Consider the following 23,173-nt stretch of genomic DNA (forward strand, 5'->3'; position numbering starts at 1 on the left):
ACTCATTGACTGGTGGGCGAGGCTTTCTACAAGTAATTAACAAAAGTCTTGGCACAAGGGCCTCAGCTTGTTAACTTCCACCTGCGGCCAGGTTGGAAGATTAGTTTCATTTTCATCTCTCTCACGCTTCTTTCTCCTCCTCAGGAGCATGTCTGGCCACACAACCAACCTCAGGCTCAAGCTCCCAGCAATATGCTTCCTCCTCCAGCTCTTCACCATCATCCTCTTCGCTCTTTTCGTCCGCTACGATCAAGAGACCAGCGCCAGACTCTGGCACGAGGAGCTGAGCCACCACAACAAAAGCAACCAGGACAACGATTTTTACTTTCGCTACCCGAGTGAGTACAACCCATCCATGCACTCAGCTCCTGCTTCATCAGCCTCGGTCATAGAATATCAGGGTTGGAAGGGACCTCAGGAGGTCATCTAGTGCAACCCGCTGCTCAAAGCAGGACCAACCCCCAATTTTTGCCCCAGATCCCTAAATGGCCCCATCAAGGATTGAACTCACAACGCTGGGTTTAGCAGGCCAATGCTTAAACCACTGAGCTATGCCTCCCCCCCCCCCCCAAATTCAGGAGGTCCCACCTACATTGCCCATCACCATGGTCAGATGCCATCTGTAGGAGGGGAACCCACGCATTTCCGTGCCTCAGATGTTCCATGGCCCCTCTCTGTGACAGAGGATGCTCATCTCAAGTGTGTGACACCCACAGTCTCTTAAACCCCAGATGAGCCCCCATTTATATAACAGCCACCTTCTTGGCTGATCTCTGGGATTGAACCAGGGACCTCCAGTCATAAAATATGACCCTCTACAGCTGTATCAGACTCACAGTCTATCTATCTTAGGGGTATAAAACTGCAGCCCATCCCCGTAGTATCTGAGCACTTTCCACGTAAAATCAAGAGCAACAGCAGCAATCTTTGTGGCTCAGGCACCAAGGGAAGTGTATATACATTAGAGGCCCAGAGGATCTGGGCTATGCTGACTGGTGGGTGATAACTTTCAGGGGGAATTTAAGAACTTAGAAGTGCCCCAAGCTGGTGCCCGCTGTTGGCACCCTCTTGGTTTTTCTTCTTGGTGCAGAAACATTGTGCAGAGCATGGGAGAAGCTAGCGAGGCCAGTGCCGGGCGTGTGGGTTGAAAAGCACTCAGAGTATTATCCTTGCGCGCGCGGGAGTTGGTGGGCAGCGCAGCTGCAAGGCAAACGGTAATCCCTTCCCGGGGTCTTGCAATTCAGAGCTGGCCTCTGGGAAAGGCGCCTCTGTGTGCCAGGACATCCCTCGCAGAGCAGAGGCGTTTGGAGGCTCGTTTGGAACCTAAAGCCTGAAAGAGGCGATTGACTTCGGGGGGAGCAGACAGTGAGTGACATTGCTAAGCAGCTGCTCCGTGGGGGCCTGCACTTCAACAGCAAATGGTAGTCAGGGCTGGTGGACGAAGAGTCAAGGGCCTGGAAGGGAGGCATGAGGCTGCTCAGGGATTCATTCATTCCTCGGTTGAGATCTGTTCTTATTGTGGCAATCAGAGCCAGCTTAAATGCTGGGAATCACACAACGGCAACTTGCAGCACCACAGGGGACGTTTGCTCCACTTGGCCTCATCGAAGAATAGTCTTGTGGGTCAAGGCGGTTGGCCTAGCTCGCTAGAGAACAGGGTTCAAACCCCCTGCTCTGCTACAAGATCCCTTGGGCAAATCCCTCAGGGGGTGACTGCAGCGTGTAAGCAGGTTTCGACCTCCGCCAGCTTGGGTACCAATGGCAGCGAAGCTGTGGCAGCCTGCTTTAGCTTCGGGGGGATTGCGCTGCGGCTGCTGTCGGTACCCACGCCAGGTAGATGAATGCTCCCTGAAGCTATCGGTACCCTCCGCCGGCAGTGTCGAACATAGCCTCAGGCTCTCTGTGCCTTGGGGTATGTCCACATAGCGATAAAAGACCCGTGGAGCACGGCTGGCCTGGACCAGCTGAGATGGGCTGGTGCGGCCATATAATATTGCACTGTAGACGTCTGGGCTGAGGCCGGATCCCAGACTCTGAGACCCCGCCCGAACGTGGGTCTACAGAACCAGAGCTCCAGCCCAAGCCCGAACATCTACCCTGCAATTGTTAGCCCCGCCGCCCTTGCCAGTTGACCTGGGCTCTGAGATGGGGTGCCGTGGGTTTTTTATTGCAGTGACTTACCCTTGGTTTCCCTTCTTAAGATGGAGATAATCTCCCTTTGCCTAGTTAGAAAGGAGTGGGCTTTGCTTGACCAAAAGCTTGACAAGCAATGGTTCGAAGCACTGTAGGATGACTGGTCCATTCCCACGGACTGTGCTGTAGAAATATTGGCCTGTTATAGTTGAAACGTTAGACAGGAACCCTCAGAAATACTGGGTCATGACTAGAAATAGCAAGGCCCACGCTGAACTTTGGAAATACTCAAAGAGACTGCACAAATACTGCAGAAATCCTGAGCCATTCATTTAGAAGCCTTCCGGAGGGGTGTTAATATCCGGAGAACACCTGTTGCTTGACAGTGCATCTCTTGTAATAACCTCACACTGCACACCGCTCCTTTATCAACATAACGAACGCCTAAGCTAATAAAGGAGATCTTTGTACTGAGTTATGCATACACTGGATTTATACGTGCTGTTAAGTAGATGGTATGCTTTTCTTGCCCTACATCTCTACTGTAGGGGAGCCTGTAGTTTAGTCTGCCAGCAAACTTGTGTCAAAACTACAACTGCCTTGCCTCCGCTACTTTCCTTTGCTGTTTGCAGTGTTGTTGTTGCCGTATCGGTCCCAGGATATCAGAGAGAAGGTACCTGAAGAAGAGCTCTGGGTAGCTCGCAAGCTTGCTCTTTCACCAGCAGAAGTGAGCCCAATAAAAGATACGACCTCGCCCACCTTGTCTGTGGTAGGCTTTTAATGCTTGTTAAGAACACACCTTTTTCCCCCTGCAGCAAAGACATGCTCATAAGGAAATGTCTCTTGCTATTTGCACACACAGTCTCTAGCACAATTGGCCTCTAATCTTGGTTGAGGGCTCTAGTTGGTAGTAATCACTGCTTGGCATAGCTATACAAACAACATATTTGTACGTATTTGTATGCTTTCCAGTTCCCTAACCATTTTCATTGCTCTCTGCAGAACTTTGCTCAATGTTCCCACATGCTGGCTGTCATCATGGGCCACTGTGGGATATACACAGTGGGGGAAAGTAGTTCCGTTTCATGGGGGATTTGGATATTTCAAAATTGGGTTTCACTCCTATTTGGAATGAAAACAAAAAATTTCAACATTCTCCATGAAAAGGAGAGGAGCCGGACCCCCAGGGTTGGATGCCTGGCCCACTGCCCCAGTTAGCCCATTGGAACATTGGTGAAGCCAAACTGTGTCTATGGAACCTTTTGACTTCACCGAATTGGCAATTCTGATGAAACATTGTTTGGTTGGAATTTTTCCGACCAGCTCAAATTTCTACCCTGTGTGGATCGGTCATAAACTTAACCATAGACACAACCACTTTACAGCTTAGGACCTGGCTTGTGAAAGTCACTGCGAGACTTTCTGTTGACTCCAACAGGCTTTAGATCAGGTTCTGGTTGAGAAAGACACATGTTTTTAAATCTCCAATGTGATCTATTAATTATAATTACTATTTAGTACCATCCTACTATTATTACTATTCCTTATCTGTATTATGGTGGCACCCAGGAGCCTCAATCATGGATCAGAACCCACAGTGCAAGGTGCTGTATGAATCCAGAACGTAGAACTTCCAATCGAAGTACCATCTAGTGCATTGTTTCTCACTGCAGACGCTTCCCTGCTCCAGTACTGACAAGGTTAGAGGTCGGTGCGCTGCTGAGGAACGCTCTTTGGAATGAGTGCGATTGCAAAACATAGGCTCGGACCACTCATGGGGATGGAAAGTCCCGTGACTGTTGTCCTGAACCAGGGTCATTAATCCTGATGTCCTGGTCAAATTGCTAAGGGCAGCCAGCAAAACTGCCAGGCCTGAAACAGATACGGATCAGACACTTACAGGAATAATGAAAACACGCCCCCTTTGCCTTAGCTAAGGGAGCAGCATGAAATAGATTGAAACTAACGCTGCAAAGCAAGTGAAAGAGAAATTAGGTTTGCAGTGTTATAGCTGTGTCAGTCCCAGGATATTAGTGAGACAAGGTGGGTGAGATCATAGCTTTTATTGGACCAACGTCTGTTGGGGAGGGAGACAAGCTTTTGGGCTACACAGAGCTCTTCTGCAGGTCTGGAAAAGGTGCTTAGAGCTAGTCTACACTGGAAATGCTACAGCGGCATGGCTGTAAACACTATCTTCAGTGTAGACCCTACCTATGCCAAAGGGAGGGGTTCTCCCATTGGCGTAGGTAATCCACCTCCCTGAGAAGCGGCAGCTAGGTTGACAGAAGAATTTCTTCTAGCTGTGTCGACATGGGGACTTAGGTCAGCTTACCTACGTCGGTTAGGGTGTGGATTTATGAACACATAATTTTCTCGTGTAGGCCAGGCCGTTGTCTTTATTTCGGCCAGGTCTGCACTAGAAAATTAGCTCAGCATAACGACACTGCTCAGGAGCATGAAAAAGATCCACACCGCTGAGTGGTGTAGTTAAGCCAACCTAACACCCAGTGTAGACAGTGCTAGGGCAACGGAAGAATTCTTCCGTCGATCTAGCGATCGCCTCTTGGGGAGGTGGATTATCCACAGTAGCTCATTGCTGCTGTAGCATTTTAAGTGTAGACAAGTACCTGATTTTTAAGAGAAATTCGGGGCAATTTTGGACCAGATCTTTAGCTGGTGTAAATCAACATAGCTCCAGTAACTTCAACAGAGAGTTGAGAGTCAGTGGTTACTTTTGAAAACGTTGGCCTCATGGTTCTGCAATAGTGTGTAGGGTGGCAGCATTGCCTAGCACACAGATCACTGGCCTGGGACTCAGGATACATTTTTCAACTCCTAGCTCTGCCAATGGACAGACGTGAACTGCTCCCCCCCGAGCCACACCTGACTCTCCTCCCAAGTCTGACACACCTCTGCCTCTTCAGTTGGATCAAGACTCCTGCAGCCAGATGGGTCATTTTTATTTTCTCCCACCCCCTCCCCAGGGGAAAGGAAGTTGCGACCAACAGTGCTCCAGGCACAAAACCAAAAGCTCACCGCGAACCCTGCCTCTAGGCTTCCCAGGACTCCCCTTACCATGCGGATCAGCACGTCACAGCCTGCGATCCATGCCGCTTCCTGCTCTCATGGAACCCCTGCCCAAGAGGCGGGGTACGTGGATGCAGGGCTGAGACCTACGCTGCTCGGCCTTGGTGAAGGCAGGGCAACCGCATAACTGCAGTCAGGCTTTAGCAGGAGCGGACGTCCTACAGGTTCTCCCAGTTTCATCTGCCAACTCTTAACTCCACCCAGAGCTGAAAGAGAATTACTCACCCCCCCCCCCCACACACACACATTCAACACATAGAGACATGCACTTTCTATCAGGAAAGAGGTGGCCTAGGGTACGTCTACACGACCGCAGAGCTGAAGCTGCGCGGCTCTTGTGTGGATGCTTCCGGCATCCAGGGAAGGGATTTTTCCCTCAGTGCAGATAATCCAGCCCTCCGAGAGGCCGTGGCGAGATCAATGGAAAAATGCTTCCATCAACTTAGTTGCCCCTACAGTAGGGGTTAAGGAGACCTGCAGGGCGCAGAATCTTTCACAGCACTGAGCGACGCAGTTAGGGCGACCGACGTCTCAGGTGTAGGCCAGGCCTTAGATAGCCGGGGGTAGACAACTTTTTTTTTATTGGGCGGTGGCAGAGTTGTTGCATATTGCTTCCAGGAGCAGCTTTGTACCAGGCCTGAATTTGTCCACTTTTAATAAAGGGAGATAGACGAGCTTCTGGCCCAAGCTCGAGGTTTCTTTATTAATGCAATCCACAATGTTTTCTGGAGGAGGGTAAAGTCCCCCACAATTGTCTACACCCACATCTTGGCCTTGTTAGCATAGCGTCTGAGCCCCTCATCATCGTTAGTGTATTTGTCCTCACACCATCCCTGGGAAGCAGGGCAGGGCCTATTATACAGATGAGGAACTGAGGCAGGGAGAGACTTGCCCCCGGAGCACCCAGGAAGCCTGTGACAGAGCAGGGGATTGAAATCAGTCTCCCAACTCTCAGCCTAGCTCTGTGATCACTCAACCTTCCTCACCAGTTCTTCTGTGCCATCTGAGGTAGGATTAGAACCCAGGACCATTTGCACACACAGGAGGACACTTTCCACCACGCCACTGAGCTAGGAGACCTGGCATCTCCGGGCATGTCTACACTACAAGCAAAAACACCCCCAAACACCAACCCCCTGCACCAAACCCCTACAGCAGTGAGGTTCAGAGCCCCAGTCAACTGACAGGCTCACGTGATGGGTAAAAATAGCCATGTAGATGTTCGAGCTCAGACTGGAGCCTGGGCTCTGAGACCCTCCCTGCACACTGGGTTTCAGAGCCTTGAGGGCCAGATGTCCTGCTATTTTTGGCCCTGGAGTGTGAGTCCAAGTCAGTTGACCCAGGATCTGAGACTTGCTGCGTGGGTCTTTTTTTGCAGGGTAGATGCCCCCTCATTCTCCACTGCCCTGTACCTTGCGCCCGCGGGCGTCCTATTTACACTAAGGCCTCTTTATTCTACTTGGGCAGAGCACGGGTGTCAAGCACATGTAAGTACACTGCCAGAGTGGGGTAAAGGGGCCCTGGTGTAAATCAGCATTGGGCCCCTTGGGTTGTTATTGGCACTAGTATGAAATAAGTGTAAAATGCTACAAAATCATAAACTAAGCATACCAGGCTCTGAGATAGCATTTGTCATTGGTAGATCTCCCAAACGTTTTGTCATCTTTAATATATTGATCCTCACAGTGGTAGATGCAGAGTGTCCTTTATACCATGGGCCTTTTACACCACTCTGGCAAGGGAAGCAGGATCTTAGCAGGAGTGTAATGAGTCTACTTCCTCTTTAAGACCTGCCAGACCAGCGTAAAGGGTCTTGGCGTAAATGAGCATCGGGCAGGCGCCGTTTCACACCCACTTCACACCAGAGCAAAGGACTCCCACAGGGTGCAGGGCACCACAAGACCAGGCCCTTGCTTTGTTCCTGAATCATGAGCCTAATGCTTGTGCACCTGCAGAGTTTATATTTACTTTAGTCACTTTCCATGCAGAGCACACGGTGGCATGGCCGGAGGCCATGAGCGAAAGCCTGTACCTGTGACTGTCGCCAGTGTCGAGTGTTAGCTCCGTACGCTGGCAGCAGCGAGGTGACGAGACGGAGGGGCAGGTGCTACCCAGGTGTTAATCGGTGAAGTCCCATTGGCTGCCGTGGAGTGACACCGGTTTACACCCGCGCAGGATCTTGGCACTCTGTGGGCTGTGTTAACTCCTGTGGAACGAGGGGGTGGTGAAGAAGCTGGCAGATCTCTGTGCTGGGGGTGGTGAAGGGGGAGAGTTTAAGAGAACACAGCAGACCCTGTACTCGCATAGCTCTCTGGTTCGCTGCTGTTCCTGCTATAGACCCGATTTCCGCCGCCCCCCTTCCCCCGGGCATGAAAGTTACAATCATTTTTATACCCACCCAGTGCTGATGGCTTGATTCTCATTTACACAAAGGCCCCTTTATGCCGCTCTAGCCTAGTGAAAGGGGCTTTCACGCTGCCAGAGCAGTGCAAAGGGACCTTAATAGCGGAAGTGAGAATCAGGCCCATAGTGCGGTGCACATGCTTAGCACTGGTGCGAATGAAAACAGGAGGTGCTGGACCAGGGAGAATAAGACCTTATTCCCAGCTGCATTTGGCGCACTGGTTTCAGAGCGATTCCACAAGTGGCTTGGCATGCCACATCTCTGTGATGGTTTTCACTGATCTAAAATCCACTGGAGTCAGGGAAGTCACTCTGGATTTACAACTGGTTTAACTGGACAAACAGCCCACTTGGTCTAATGGTTACAGTAAGGGACTAAGAGTGATGAGAACTTGGTTCCCTTTGCAGCTCTGCCACTAACTTGCTGTGTGACCTTTGGCAAACCTCTTCCCCCGCTCTCTGCCTCAGTTTCCCTGTATGCTAAATGAGGATAATAGCAACAGTGTTGCGAACTCCATAACGGTTCAAAAAAAATCATGGCTCAGGCACCCAAAGAAATCATGATATTGGCTTAAAATTGTGAGATTAAAAAACAAAAACAAAATTCCGGGTTCTATCTATCTTCTGTCTGGTTTCTGAGCCTTTAGGGTGCACTAGATTCACTTGCACTTGCAAGCTTTTCTCTGCAGACATGAGGGCTAGAAGTGGCTTTGAATTCTCCCCCCACCACTTGACTCCCAGAGCAGGGCTTTATCAAGAACAGCAAATATCACGAGACTTGTGATAAAATCACGAGAACTAGCAATGATCTGTAACCGCTCCCCACTTTTGTAAGGAGAGATCTAGGCAGGAAAGGTGCTCTGCGATGGCTAAGAATTATTGTCCATGTTCCCACAGTAACACCGTGTAAGATTCTGGGTGGAAATGTCGCCCTTACAAGTGCAACGCTGTTCATGATGCTTCTAACCAGGACTTAGGTTTTCGTAGCACTAGTCAGCCCGAAGAATTCCAAAGTGCTTTACAGAACAGGGGTCACCTGTCCCCCACTGAAATGCAGCCACGTCTGGAGTGGAGCACTGCACTTCTGATTCTTCACTTCTGAAAAGTGGGGAGGTGGGGGGAGTGGCTCCAGTTGGAAAATGTCCAGGAGACACCCCAGAGCTCTTGCGAAAGGTGTCACAGGTTCTTTAATGTCAGGACCTTGCTTTTTACGTCCCGCCTGAACGGTGGAAGAACAAAGCGGTGAGGTACAGTGTTTGCGCAGCTGCCACTCAGCGAGGTCATCGTTCCATGGGGCAGCCCCAGAGAACGGGGCCACATGGCACGTCCGTGCTCGGCGAATTCTCAAGGTCGCTTGGCTGCTCTCTTGCCCTGGATGATGGCTTCCTAGAGCCGGCTGGGGGCTGCTCTCTGTTCTGATGAAAGCAGAGGGGAAAGAAACGGTCCTGGGAAACGCTCACCTGCATTTGTGCTGAGAGGATGATCTTAGCACTGCAGTCTACCTATATCCTCTGGGGTGGATTCTCCGGCTCTTCTTCCTGACAGAAAGTTTAAAAATGTTTTGAAGTTCAAAGGCAGTTTCAAATTCAGATTTAAAAAAAAACGGAAAAAAAAAGTCAACATTTTTGTGGATTTCTCCCCTCCTGGGTTATTTTGCACCAATCCTGGAGCATGTCAAAAAGCTGTCGATACTTGAGGGTTTTTTGGGGTGGGGTGGGGGGAAATAAATATTTCAGAAAATGTGTTGACAAGTTCCCTCTCCCCCGGGATCAAATCCATTTGTGATGCTTTCCCCAGGTTTCCAGGATGTCCACACCATGATCTTCATCGGCTTTGGCTTCTTGATGACCTTCCTGAAACGTTATGGATTTGGCAGCGTAGCCTTTAACTTCCTGATCGCGGCGTTCGCTATCCAGTGGTCTACACTGATCCAAGGCTTTTTCCACTCTTTTCACAATGGCAAGATTCACATCGGAATAGAGAGGTGAGTGGCTGGAGGCCAGGTGTCAGAGAGGAAGGATGTCAGGTGGGTCATTCCCAGCTTGGCCACAGACTCTTTGTGTGACAGTGGGTAAGTCTCTGTACTTCAGCTCCCTATTGGTAAAACTGGAAGAACAGCCCTGCTCTGGCTCCCAGGGGTTGCAAGGATAAAGGTTCAGAGGCACTCGGATAGATGGTAACGTGGCGTGAAGTCACACATACAGCTTTCCTTCCGGGTCCAGCTCTAAGCCAGGGAGCCGCACAGATGTTCATGTCAGACATGCTTGTGATCAGAACGTCATTGTGTTGCCTCAGCCTGATTTGCTCATTTATGCAGCAGTCAAAAGCGGATTTGGCAGTAGGCATGAGAGGGCCTAGGCTGAAATCCCATGTCTGCTGCAGACTCCCCTTGTGACCTTGTCTCCCTGGGCCTCGGCTCCCTATCTGTACCATAGGGATAACAAGAGCTCATTTCTCTCGCCTCCGGGGCGGAGCGCATCTCTCCCTGTGTGTATGGACAGAACCTAGCACAATGCACTCTGATCTCAGTTGAGGCTACTGTAATACACGGAACAACAGAAGGGCTTTTTTCACTCATTAGATCGAGACTAGAAAGGATCAATAGATCATCTGGCCTCCTGCAGACCACAATACCGGCTGGGTAATTTCACAGATGTGAAATCCTCCAGCTCAGTTCTTAGCCCTTCCACCCATTCGTTAGATGAGCCTAGCATTTCTGTTCCAAAGTCTCCAATCACACCTGCTAACCGATTCTGCCGTTCCTTCTCTGGAAAGCTTTTCTCTTGGGGACCCTTGTGAATTTCCCAGACTGTCAAGTGCACAATCTTCTCCGTTATCCATTAAACTGAAGGCTGAAATTCACCCAGGCGCAAGGGTCCCTGCACCATTTAAATCTAGAGGAAACTGGTCTTGTGTTGGCAATCTGCCTGGGGTAACAGTCTCCTGCAACCTGTTCTACTTTCTTCACTATTCCTGCTAGCATGATCAATGCCGATTTCTGCTCCGGAGCTGTCCTGATCTCCTTCGGAGCAGTTCTGGGCAAGACAAGCCCCATCCAGCTGCTGTTGATGGCCTTGTTTGAAGTCACACTCTTTGGTATTAATGAATTCGTCCTGCTCAGCGTCATTGGGGTAAGTCACACTTTTCATGGCTCTTCCGTTCCCCAGAGGAAGCTGTTCTAAGCTGTTCTAAGCTGGGTCACAGCGTGGTTGTCAAGCTGAGCAAATACCTGACTTGTTGGTTCAGTGGCTAAATAAAATTTAAAAAATTGTTTTGGGTCAAACTAAACATTTAATTTGACCCAAAGCGTAATTATTTTCATTTAGTTTTTGGGTGGTTTTTATCCCCACCTTTATTTTTAAATAAATCTAGCTATGTTTTCTTGCAAGCATTTAAAACTGTTTTTAAAATAAAATTCCAGGAAGCTTCCAAATGAAAAATAGTTTTCAAGTCAAATGTTTAGATTTCTAAAGATTTTTTAGGGCTCCCTCCCTTCCCCTGCTCACCAAAGCCTTCGACAAAACCGACATGAATTTGCGAAACATTTCAATATTGTCGAATCCGTGTTTCTTTGCTAAGCGCAGTTGGGCTGAAAACATGCTGCCCAGTGGTGGTACAGACTGTATTACCTCCTGCCCCCTTTTCAGCACCATCCTTTGCTTCCTGTACCAACCAGGCAAAGGATGCTGGGGGCTCCATGACCATCCACACCTTCGGGGCTTATTTCGGATTGATGGTTTCGCGGATCTTGTATCGGCCCCAGCTGGACAAGAGCAGACAGAGGGAAGGCTCCGTGTACCATTCAGATCTCTTTGCTATGATCGGTAAGGACTCAGAACACACGTAGCTCGAGCCCCGGATGGGGCCAAAATAACATCTGACGAATTGGAAAACTATGTCTGTGGTATTTTTAGGGGGCTTTATCTTGAGATCCCCTTGCTCAGATGACTCCAAATTTGGACCCTTAACCCTGTCCCAGTGTGACATTACCCAGGGTACCGTCTGGACCACTGAACAGCTGCTGGGACCACTCCCCTCTTAGTTCAATTCTTCGAGAGTTGTTGATGTCATGAGCAGAGGAGGCCTCTGTCTCTCTCTTATACCAACCTCCCCTCTCTGAGGATTACTCCTGACTGGGGTGCAGGCGACAAGTAGCTTCTTGGGGACTTACGGGTTGAACCATCTCTGTGATGACATGTGAATTTCTTGTTTACACCTTCATGTTGCTGAAGATTGGCTGCTTAAGCCAGTGACAGCTCGTTAACACCTGGCTGGGGGTGCTAATGCGTCTTTGAAGAACTGGTTTGGACCTGCCTTTTTAGCTCTGGAACACGTTACAGCAGTGGCTCTCAAACTTTTTTCCTGGCGACCCCTTTCACATAGCAAGCCTCTGAGTGTGACCTCCCTTATAAATTAAAAACACTTTTTTATATAGTTAACACCATTATAAATGCTGGAGGCAAAGTGGGGTTTGGGGTGGAGGCTGACGGCACGTGTCCCCCCATGTAATAACCTTGTGACCCCCTAAGGGGTCCCAACCCCCAGTTTGAGAACCCCTGTGTTACAGCAATGTTATATAGTAGAAACTTATAACTTACCATACCATGTTGATACACATATTTTACCAGGACAATAATGTTCAGCGGGATATGAGTTTTCCAATGATCTCTCACAAGGTATGCTTTGTACAAAATATATTAGAGTCTTGTAAAAGTGGTGACCATAACAGTATAGACTGGCAGAGATACGGTACAGCAAGTTTCAAAACAATCCAAGCAAGCATGTGTATTATAGGGCACTTAGAAAAGTCCTTTGTTAAACAGTAAACAACTCTCTCAGTAAACAGCTGGGTGAATAGCTGATTTGTCTGCTCAGCAGCAGTTCTTGGGGGGGGGCGTTTATGTCAAACCAAACCTGAAAATTCCATCAGAAAAGTCAAATTTTGAGTCTTTTCTAGAGCATGGATTCGAACCCAACATTTTCCCCTCTGAATTTTCCATAAACTGGGGGGGGGGGGGGGGGGGGGGGCGCTTTTCGTTGAAAAATCAGAAACTGAAAATTTTTGGTAAAAGTGTTTTAGGTTTTGATTTAACCGAAATCCAACACTTAGTCTTCCATTTTCTGTTTTTTTCAATGGAAAAAACAGGAAATTTCAACCCAGAAGAAAAGCGTGTATGCCCATTTACATTTTGGTCAAAGACCCATTTTCCGTCAAAAAAAGTTGGTTTTGACAACAAGCGGCTTTTGATCAAAGCAAAAGCATTCACAGAACATTCCCCATCAGGTCTGTGGGAGATTCCCTGCCTTCCAAATCTGCTTTCAACTCCTAATTCCTTCCCATGCAGGAACAATCTATCTATGGCTCTTCTGGCCAAGCTTCAACTCTGCCATTACAGCTTGTGGCGATGACCAGCAGCGGACAGTCATGAACACCTACTTCTCCCTGGCCGCTAGCACGCTGGCCACCTTTGCCACGTCAGCCCTCATCAATGGGGAAGGCAAACTGGACATGGTGAGTCAACTCAGTGGCAGCTCTGTCTTTTTGCTGCTGACTCCCCAAGCATGGGCGGTGGGTGAACCCTACCTTCGGGGAGGCTAGCCCCCAGCCCCGCCCCTTCCTCCCAAGGGCACGCCTGAGCCCCGAGTCCACCACCCTCACGACTGGCCTGATCCCCGAGCCACCACTGGCCGTCGTCTGCAGCTGAGCCCCTGCTGGCTTCAGGGGAGAAGAGGACCAAGGGGGAGGCCTCAGGGGGGCCATGGTCTGGGTTAGGGGAGGCTTAGCCTCCTTTGGCCTTCGATACCCGCCACCCATACCCCCAAGTCTCCTGCCAGACACATTTCCCCCTTCCAATGAGAACCTCAGTCTTTTGGCCGTGTGGACTCTGCTACGCACCCCCGAGGCTCTGCAGGAGAGGAGCCCTGAGCCTGGCGACCTGCAGAGATGCACAAGAGTGGGGCTCCCTTTGTGCAGACCTGTCTCGCCAGGACCATCCTTCCCAAGATGGTGGACAGGTGAGCAGGTGGGATTATGGGCATCACAGTTGAGGATGCCTGTATTTCCCCCATCGTGGTCCACCAGGCGCTCCCAGTTCTCCAGCCCTCACATTGCTTGGAGAGAGACCCCCGTCTCTCTCCCTCCTGACTGAGGGTTTTCCAGGCTGCATTGTGATATTCCCAGCAAGCCAGTCAGGCTGCACAAGCAGCCTCTGGAGAGAAAGCAACGAGCAGCGTAATTGCTCGCAGTTATGTTACCACCCAACGCTTTCTAAGCAAGCGTATTTATTCTTAAGGTAGCAGCATTACAGAGAAAACTTATTTAAAACAATACAAGAACTTACCCACACGCTGAAAGGCTCACTAGAGCCCACTCCAACTCCAGACTCGGGCTCTGGGAGGTGTCAGTCCTTCAAAACCCCCAATCAGGTTTTCCCCATGGTTATAAGTTCACACCTGTGTCAGTTCACCGCCGCCATGAACAGTTCAGCCTCTCCTTTATACAGCTTGGGCCTTTCATCTTGTCTTCACGTACCAGGCCGTCAGCAGGCAGTGACGCGATCTTCAGGGTGTAGCTTCAAAAGGCTGGATTTTGGTGTAACTAGCGGTGGGGAATTTGCATTCCTTGCCCCCAACTATTCTCCAGGAAAACCACTTAGCGCTTTCTGTTCTAAAAGTCCATTCTTGTCTGGCACATTGGTCATTATAGTCATTTCAAGCCCCAGGTCTCACATCTGTCACATTTGCCCCCCGCCCCTTGAGAGGTTACAAATAATCTCAGCCCACAACACCACAAACCATTCATTTAATACAAGGGAGCCCAAAGAGACAAACTTAATTCAATAAAACTCTCAAGGATATTGCCAGAGGCAGCAAGGAAGGATGGCCTAGTGTTTAGGACATTAGCCCAATAGCTTGGGAGACCTGAGTTCTATTCCCTCCTCTGCTACAGACTCACTCTGTGACCTTTGGCAAGTCACTCAGTCTCTGTGCCTCAGTCTCCCTATCTGCACAATGGGGCAATAGTGCTGCCCTACCTCACAGGGAGATTGTGAGGATAAATACACTGCAGACTGAGAGGTGCTCTGGTGCTGTAGTGATGAAGCCCACATAAATACCATTGGTAGATACTATGGGGACAGTTCCTCTCCCTCTGGGCCTTCTAAGATTTCCCTTTCGAGGGGCTGCTGTTTTGAACCGTGCCTTCCAGACGCAACTTTGAAATTCTTCCCAACTTTCTCACCACCTCTCCTTCCAGTCTTCACCGCACCTGACCAGCGGTGGGTGCGGGAGTCTGAACTGAGCTCCTCCCCCCATGCTCTCTCTCTAGGTCCATATTCAGAACGCAGCCTTAGCCGGCGGGGTCGTGGTCGGGACGTCAGGCGAGATGATGCTGACTCCATTCGGTGCCATGATCGCTGGGTTTCTGGCTGGGCTCGTTTCTACCCTGGGCTTCAAATTCCTCACGGTACGTCCCGTCGGCGACGTCTACGCAGCACGCCTCTTGCCGCGGCGCAGAGGGTCCGCGGAGCTACCCGCCACAGTGAAAAGCGGGCAGTGGTCACACAGTGGCGTGTAACTTCGCCTGCCAGGGAACGGGAGGAAGCGTCGGGCTGTGTAGACAGGGAAGGCCCTGCTTGGGCACGTAGAAAGCCATGTAGGGTCCACACCCACAGAGGCCAGGTGTGTCTTTACTTGCCTAAACGGTGCCTTGCAACCTACACTGGTAGTTATACCCATGCGGGGGGCATGTTGTTCAGGCACTCTACCCACGACGGACGGGAGCGTGTCGTGGGTGCGTACGTACCTTTAATGTGGGGCCTGATCCTCATTGGCAGTAAGGCCCCTTTTCTCCAGCGCACCAGCCAGGGCCCTCAAAGTGGGTGAAAGTTTCCTTTCTGCCCACTGTGCTGGACCTTGGGGTCGGTGAGACTCAGGCCTTCTAGCAAGGCCCTCACCCTCCTTTACACAGGGAAAAGGAACTGGAGCAGCATAAAGAGGCCCTGAAACCCCAGCTGGGGCCAGGGGAGGTTTCCTCCAGCGCCGGGACCGTGGAAGACAGCCGCCCTGCTGCCTCTGCCTCGCTACCCCCAGCATCGGGTGTGCCGTGGGGGCCAGGCCTCAAGAACAGCCCTGAAGCCCGGGGGTGGGGACTGCTGGGGCCTAAACCATGTCTGTATTACACAGCGCTGGCGGTGACGCGTAGGGTACACGTGGCCATGTGCCGCAGCGAAAAGCGAGCTGCGTCCACACTGCGGCATGCGGGTGGCAGCGAACGGCTCTGGCCAGGGGCACAGGAGGAAGACAGCGGGAATGCTACCTTGTGCGTGCAGAGAACCGTGTAGGGTTTGTACTGGAAACATACCCATAGGGGTCAGGCGCGTCTTTCCTTTGCCTGCCTAAGCCCTGCCTTGCCATCGACACTGCTATTTGAACCTGCGCAAGGGGGAGGGAGGAAGCCATCTATGTACTCTCCACACTGCTGTAAGAAGGGTCCCGCGTGGACGTGCCTTTAGACAGGCCCCCAGGGATGTCTCAGTGACACCAAGGGGCTTTCCAGCCCCCAGGGCAGTCCAGAAAGGTTGCTTTAAGCCCTCCCACCCCCTGCACTGCGCCTCTTAGATACTCGCTGCAGAACTCGTGCCCTGAACGCGCCTCTAGGCCTTCATGTCCTCACAACCCCTCTGTGCTCTCCACAGCCCATCCTGGACGCCAGACTAAAAATACAGGACACGTGCGGGGTCCACAACCTCCATGGGATGCCGGGCGTCCTGGGTGCTCTCCTGGGAGCTCTGGTGGCAGCTCTGGCAACACAAGACGTCTACGGGGACGGGTGAGCGCCGCTCGGCACGCCAGTCTCACTCACTTGGGGGGCGGGGGGGGGAGAGGACGGGAAGAGACCATCCTTCATCCCAACCCTCCCCCCTCAGTGGATTCCTTGATTGCGATCGTAAATCGCGCCCCACCCGATGCCAGTGACGGAGTGGGTGGGAGGTGACATCTAGGCAGCTCCATGCACGCTAGGCATTGAGCGGGCACGGTTCACTAACACACCACCCTGTCCTCTGCTCACTAACTCCGTACGGCCACCAAGAGGCCGAGAATCACTGCACGGCTATTCCCTGGGAGACGGTATTTCTATAGCAGCCGTTCTCCATCTTTTCAGGACCAAGAACCCCCTTCCTGTGTACCAGCACCAGAAGGTCAGTGTGTATTATGGAAAGGGCAGGGCAGTTCCTATCCCCTCCCCCGACACCTGTTCGCAACGCTGCTCGGGGCATGGGGGGGCGGGAATAGCCCACATATCGAAGACCCAGGCTTTACAGCGAGACTCAGCAACGTACGACTATGTTTTAATATGGTCGCTGGATAACACAAAGGGTTATTTTAAAGCATTTTCTTTTTCAAGTTATCTATTTACTTGTTCACAGTTGTGGGGAAGTTATGGGGGGTGGACAGACCACAGAGGCCATCAGACAGTCATTAGTTAACGAGACTAGACGCAGAGATGCAGGAAGGTGAAGCTTTAGAACTCGAAGGTGCAAAGAGTCAGCGGCACGTGGCAAAATGTACAGGTCAACAGCCTGAAATCAAGTTCTTAAGCAGCGTTTTTGTTTTTCTTACTTTGCCCCGCTGTAAATTTCAGTCATCAGATATTTACTAACATTGACAGCCAAGCCTATCTAGAGCACCTTCCAACCCTGGGTGCTTTACTCACACTAGTTCTGCCTCGTAACGCAACCCCTGGGAGAAGGACATTATTATTGCAGCCATATTGACGGGGAAACCGGAGTATGGGGAGGTGAAGGGAATTGCTCCTCAGTGGCAGGACTATCCACTGCTGTGGACAGTAAGCTCCCCCTCCAGCAATAGATGCGTCTGATCCACCCCCAAAAAGCCCCTGTCAGGGGACAAGCAGTGAGTGAGCTCCAGAGGTCGAGGACTGTCCAAATCCTCCACACCCCTAACACTGCACCCTTTCTGCTGCCTCTGAATCCTTCTGTATCTAGGCAATCCTTCACGGTTACATCTCTATGGCTTCATTAGTTCCACAGTAGCAAAACATCAGTCCCTGAAGCCGCACTGAGCGCCCACAACCTGGCTTTGATGCTGGCCCATGGGCAGGATTTGAACAGGTGACCTTCAGCACTAGGAGCAGACGGGCTACAGCTCAAGCTAATGGAATAACTCTACTGACTTCCAGCAGCAGTAGATTCTTATCCCCTTAAATGAATCAGGCGTGTGATGGGGACAAGGCCTTACCTTGGTCAGCATCAGTTACAGGAGTTCCCAACACATACCTGGTCTTACCGATCTTGCAGGATGGCCGACGTGTTCCCTTTAATTGCCAATGGAAGCCGGACGGCAAAGTACCAGGGAGCCTACCAGTTCTTCGCGTTACTCATCACGCTGGGGTTCGCGGTGGTCGGAGGGAGCCTCGTGGGTGAGCTTTGTGCCTGTTGATGGGGCATCTTTTCACTGTGGTCCCAGTACCGCGGGCAGAAACATAGACTTTTATCCTCCACCCCTGCTCCGCTTGAGGCCCTGCCCCCACTCTGCTCTCTCTTCTGAGGCCCTGCCTTTGATCCATCTCTTCCCACCCCGGCTCTGCCCCTGCCCCGAAGCTCCCGCCCGCTGCTCTCCGCCCGCCCCCAAGCCCCGCTCCCAGCTGCCAAACAGCTGATTGGTGGTACCCCACTTTTTATTGTGGGTGCTCCAGCCCCAGAGCACCCACGGAGTCGGCACCTAGGACTCCAGGAACATCTCATGGTAACGTTGCTACAGGGCTTCGGGACCACAAAGTGTAGCATTTTTGGTTTGATTCAATAGCAGTTATTGATGGTGCAGTAGCACAGATCTCGGCAGAGATCAGGGCCCCATTGGGCTAGGCACCACACGTGGGTATAACAACCGATGGCCTTGGACCTGAAGACTTTGCAGTCTAAATAGACAAGACAGAATCATTATCCCCATTTTGCCAATAAGAGAACCAAATGAGAACCAGATCCTCAAAGATATTTATGTTCCTAAATCCCTTTCAAGATTTGGGCCTAAAGTGACTTGACTAAGGTCACACAAGGAGTCTGTGGCAGAGGAGAGAATTGAACCCAGGTCTCCCGATTCTCAAGTCGAGTACTTTACTATTATTAATTATTTGTGTTGTGGTAGCGTTTTGGAGTTCTAGTCACAGACAGGCCCCCGGGGCACTAGGCACTGTACAGACACAGAACATAAAGGAGCTTATAATCCTCTCTTAAGTAGCGTCTACACTTCGAAATTAGTTCTCCATAAATCCCTATTAAATACTATAACCACTGAGTGCCAAACCCCTGTCCGGCCACTAGAGGTCAGCATAAACCAAGGCGTCGGGAAATCAGCAGCTGTTAAAAACTCTTAAGTTTTTCAAAGTTGGGTAGTTGAAGTTTGACATCCAAAATACAGGCAACAAAATAAGTGGGCCTGATTTTTAGTGGTACTGAGCCCTGGCTGCTCCCACTGGCTACAAGAGGAGCTGCAGGTGACCAGTACCTCTGAAAAGAGACTGCAGAATGGGACGAACTTTTCCCCTCACCCTTCCTTTTACTTTCCCAGGAGCGACTTTGAAAATCAGGGCGCTTGGGTCCCCTCCAGACACACAGTGCTTCGAGGATCAGATCTACTGGGAGGTAAATCCTTGATTTCGTCTTCTTTCGGCAAGGTCCCACAAGCAGCAGAGGCTGATCCCTGGGGTTCGTTTGAAGAGCCGTAGCAGACTGAGCGCCACATATGACTTATTTCACCATAGCACTTAGCAGCTAAGACCAGGATCAGGGCCCCATGAGCCAAGGGGCTGCATGTACACATAGTGAGACTCAGGCCCTGCCCAGATGAGCTTTGCCACCTAACTAGGCAAAAAAATGATCCATTCCATTTGACAGATGTGGACTGAGACGCTGAGGGGAAAAGGCCCGGTTTTTCCAAAGCGCTCAGCAGCTGCCTTTGCTTTGTAAAGTCGCCAGTGGGAGCGCTTGAAAACGTAGCCCCAGGTGATTTGTCCAGAGTCACGGGGCAAATCTGGAGCAGAACTGGGAATTGAACCCTGATCTTTTGAGTCCCAGGCCAGAGACTTAAACAAAAAATCAGCCATGACAGAGACGGTGGCTGGGAGCCAGAAACCTTTAAGTGGGTCCCCTCCCAGGACCGTAGGGGGCTGGGAAATAGGTGCATTTGCCCTGAAACTGTCACCGACATCCTAACACTCACCTTCTCCACAATAGGAAAAGAGTTTCCCAATCACTGTGTCTAATGCTAACACATGCCCTCAGCTGGTGCCACTTGCTGTATTATGGTCACCATCAATGCCCAGAGTCATGGCTCACAGTCAGCGTCTCTTCCGCGCAAGGTTTCTGATTGTCCCCAGCTGGTCTGAGCAGGAAAATACCCTGTGTCACCCTGTGTCTCTGGTTTCATCCAGGTCCCTGAGGATCATCAGGATGGGTACATGACGGCTGTGAACTCCGAGGACCCCGAAAGGAGTGCAAGCGTCTAATGGGATTTCCCTCTCTGGCTAAGCTCTGCATCGGCACACCTCAGCCTGCTAACCACATGGGCCCACCTGATTCAAGCCATCCAGTATAGGGGGAGATTTCCTGAGCATCTGCCAACTGCAAGGGGTGTTAGTGTGGACTTAGCCTGAGTTGTGGACAGAGGAGTAGCAGCTTGTGATGGGAGGAAGGAAGCCAGGCCATGGTCTCCACCCCATCCCACCTCCTCTTGCAAGGATCCCCGGGTCAGGACTGTCCCTGCCCATCTACCCCATGCCTGGAATACGAAGCGAATGGAAGCCAGGATCAACGTTCCCATGGGGCTAACGCCCTCTTCACCCCCATTCAGCCTCACTCGCTGTCCAGGCTCCTTTCCAGAGAAAAGGAAGCCGTGGGAGGCTAGACTGAGAGATCTGGGTTCAGTTCCTGGCTTGGTCAGAAGCCTGGTGTGAGATCAGGCCAGTCTTTTAAGCCTGGCGTACACACTGGCATCACTGAGCTGATGCAAACTGAGTGGATTCTCTTATTTTGGTTTAAACAGTGGCTGATCTTAAACTTGCTCCTCGTTGATTTCAGTTAAATCAAAATAAAGCGCTCCGACTGAAAGGGTCACCTCCATCCAGCCTTGGGCATTGGTATAACACACACACCTTTGGCTTAACCAGTGCAGCTCTGCCTGCAGGCAAGCCCTTCCTCCCTCTGGGCCTCAGTTTCCCCTCTCTGTATTAAAAACGAATCCTTCCTGAGCTGTTTAGATCTTCGGGCAGGGACTCTCTCTCACTATGCATCTGTGCAGTACTCAGTCCAATGAGGCCCTGGAGGTGCTACCGTGAAAGTAACTAATCATTCAAGAAGTCTTGAAAGACAGGTCAAAAGCCTTCTCTACCAGCCCAAGACAGAGGTGCCTAAGATGTGTCCATTTGAAGTGCCATGGATGCAACAGGAGTCTGTTTTAACCGCAGCCTTTTTACAAACTGTTGTCCCCGTTTTCTTGCCTTGACCATGGGATTTAGGCTGGCTTTACATACAGATTTTCTACCAGCTCTGCAGAAACTGGTGGCTAGGGGTGGGGTTCGTTTTTAAACAGAGCTATCCCGGAGCCCAGGAGCAGTGGAACAGGGGTGCAGCAGTTCTTGCTGGCTTGAAGGAATAATAGCAACCAAACGTCTGGCTTCCATCGTAGGCAGGATTTACCGTTTGGTTCAATGGCTCGCAACGCCTGCACTATACAATTGTTCCAGTGCCCCTGCCTGGACAACCCCTACAATGGATACAGCTATACAAGTACCAAGGCACCTCCTGCCAGTACAGTTTATATTCCCCTGGGGGGCCATGAGCAGGTTTCAGGGGATCCGCCAAGCAGGGCCAGCCTTAGACTTGCTGGGGTCCAGGGCAGAAAGTCAAAGCCCCACCGCATGGGGGGGAAGCCTGGGGTCCCAAGCCCTGCCACCTGGGGGCTGAAGCCTGAGCAACTTAGCATCATGGCCCCCCCTGTGGCGTGGAGGCCCCAGGCCATTGCCCTGCTTGCTACCCCCAAACGCCGGACCTGGCTTTTATATGCAGAAAAACAGTTGTTGGGGCACAAGTGAGCCGTGGCGTTTTTATAGCCTGTTGTGGGGGCCCCAGAAAGAAAAAATGGCGGAGATCCCCTGCCATGTAGAGCACCTCCATACTGATGTAATTGCGTCCACACGTGGGCCTACTGGTAGAACTAGACCCATTTAGTCAGTGGTGTGTCCAGCAGGCCTTAAACTGCACACGTTTGGGCTCACGGAACGTACTGTCACCCCATTAAGAGCCATGTCCGACGAGGTTATTAATAAATCACTTTATTTTTAAAAACAATGGAGGGGACTGAGATATACCAAACCACAAGGAAATAAATTAGTCTTTTATTGAGAACGATTCCGTTCTTTGTTTGGGGTGAAACATGGCCCAATGGATGGGGCGTGGGAGTCGCTGTCAGGAGACCCAGCTTCTATTCCTTGCTGTGCTATGGGGCGATCTTGGGCAAGTCACTTCCCTGCTCGGTGCCTCAGTTTCCCTATGGGGATTATGATCCCATGCCACCCTTACAAAGTGCTTTGAGATCGATGGATGAAAGTGTTATTATACAGTGTACTGGGGTACTCGGCTTAGTCACATATCTGCACAAAAGGTTTTGAACAAAAAAAATTCTTAGAATTTTCAATGAAACAAATCTGAACCAAAACTATTGTGTGTTTTCTGACTTTCCCCCTCTTTCAGCCTTTTCCAGTGGGGGGGAAGAAAAGGGGGGGAAGAAAATCCACACACCCCAGCAAAATGTAGGGACACCACACACACAAGATTCCAATGAAATGAAACTACATGCCGTTTTCAACTTTGCTCCCCTTTGTCAAAGAATTAAAGTTTAGAAGGGAAGGTTTCTTAGGGGAAGGGGGATTTTCCATAACTTCTAGGACACACTGTGAATGTACGTTTTATTTCTGAGCCACGGAGCAGCGGAGAGCGCTGTAGCCTCGGACACATGGCGCACGTCTACACTGCAACAAAAGGCTTGTGGCAGAGAGTCCCAGAGGTCAGGTCAACCTCCAGTTTGTGCTGTGGGGCTTAGAATAGCAGTGTAGGAATTGCTGCTCAGGCTTGTAACCTGGGGTTACAAGTGCTGGACTCCCATGGGAGTTGGGCACCTAAATATCTTTGAGGGTCCAGGCCTCAGTGGTACAAGCTAGAGGTGGAAATTGGGGAAATTGGTTACAGGAAAATTTTCATTGTGCCCCAAACCCAATTTCCCATTAAAAAAAAAAGCAATTGGATGGAAATGTTTTTCCCCCAGACCCCTTGGGGGCAGGTCTGCCTTCTTACACGGTACATCTACCCTGCGAAGGAAAACCCATGGCATCAAGCCTCGGAGCCCTGCCCACTTGTCTTGGGCTCACAGGGCTAAAAACAGTGGTGCAGACATACCCACGGAGGCTGGTCCCCAGGCGCTGAAACTCGGCGGTACACCTTTTTCTGTTCAGTGTAGACACGCCCTTTGGCACCAC

At 50.8% G+C, this 23,173-nt stretch overlaps 1 protein-coding gene across 2 annotated transcripts; it reads left to right on the plus strand.

Moving 5' to 3' along the window:
• The first annotated feature begins 86 nt into the window (after positions 1 to 86).
• Positions 87 to 22,046, plus strand: RHBG (Rh family B glycoprotein). Of its 2 annotated transcripts, XM_073322764.1 has the most exons (11): positions 251 to 338; positions 2,766 to 2,902; positions 9,421 to 9,607; positions 10,604 to 10,754; positions 11,300 to 11,447; positions 12,969 to 13,135; positions 14,951 to 15,088; positions 16,320 to 16,453; positions 17,943 to 18,064; positions 19,213 to 19,286; positions 20,075 to 22,046. In XM_073322764.1, exons 3-11 carry the CDS (start codon positions 9,441 to 9,443, stop codon positions 20,147 to 20,149), a joined length of 1,176 nt encoding a protein of 391 aa, XP_073178865.1. In that variant the 5' UTR covers positions 251 to 338; positions 2,766 to 2,902; positions 9,421 to 9,440; the 3' UTR covers positions 20,150 to 22,046. The 2 variants fall into 2 exon arrangements, with proteins under 2 accessions (XP_073178864.1, XP_073178865.1); XM_073322763.1 differs by lacking the exon at positions 2,766 to 2,902 and having other exon boundaries at positions 87 to 338.
• The last annotated feature ends 1,127 nt before the right edge of the window (positions 22,047 to 23,173 follow it).

This window comes from Lepidochelys kempii, chromosome 24, assembly GCF_965140265.1.
Source record: "Lepidochelys kempii isolate rLepKem1 chromosome 24, rLepKem1.hap2, whole genome shotgun sequence".
NCBI classification, from domain to species: Eukaryota; Metazoa; Chordata; order Testudines; family Cheloniidae; genus Lepidochelys; species Lepidochelys kempii.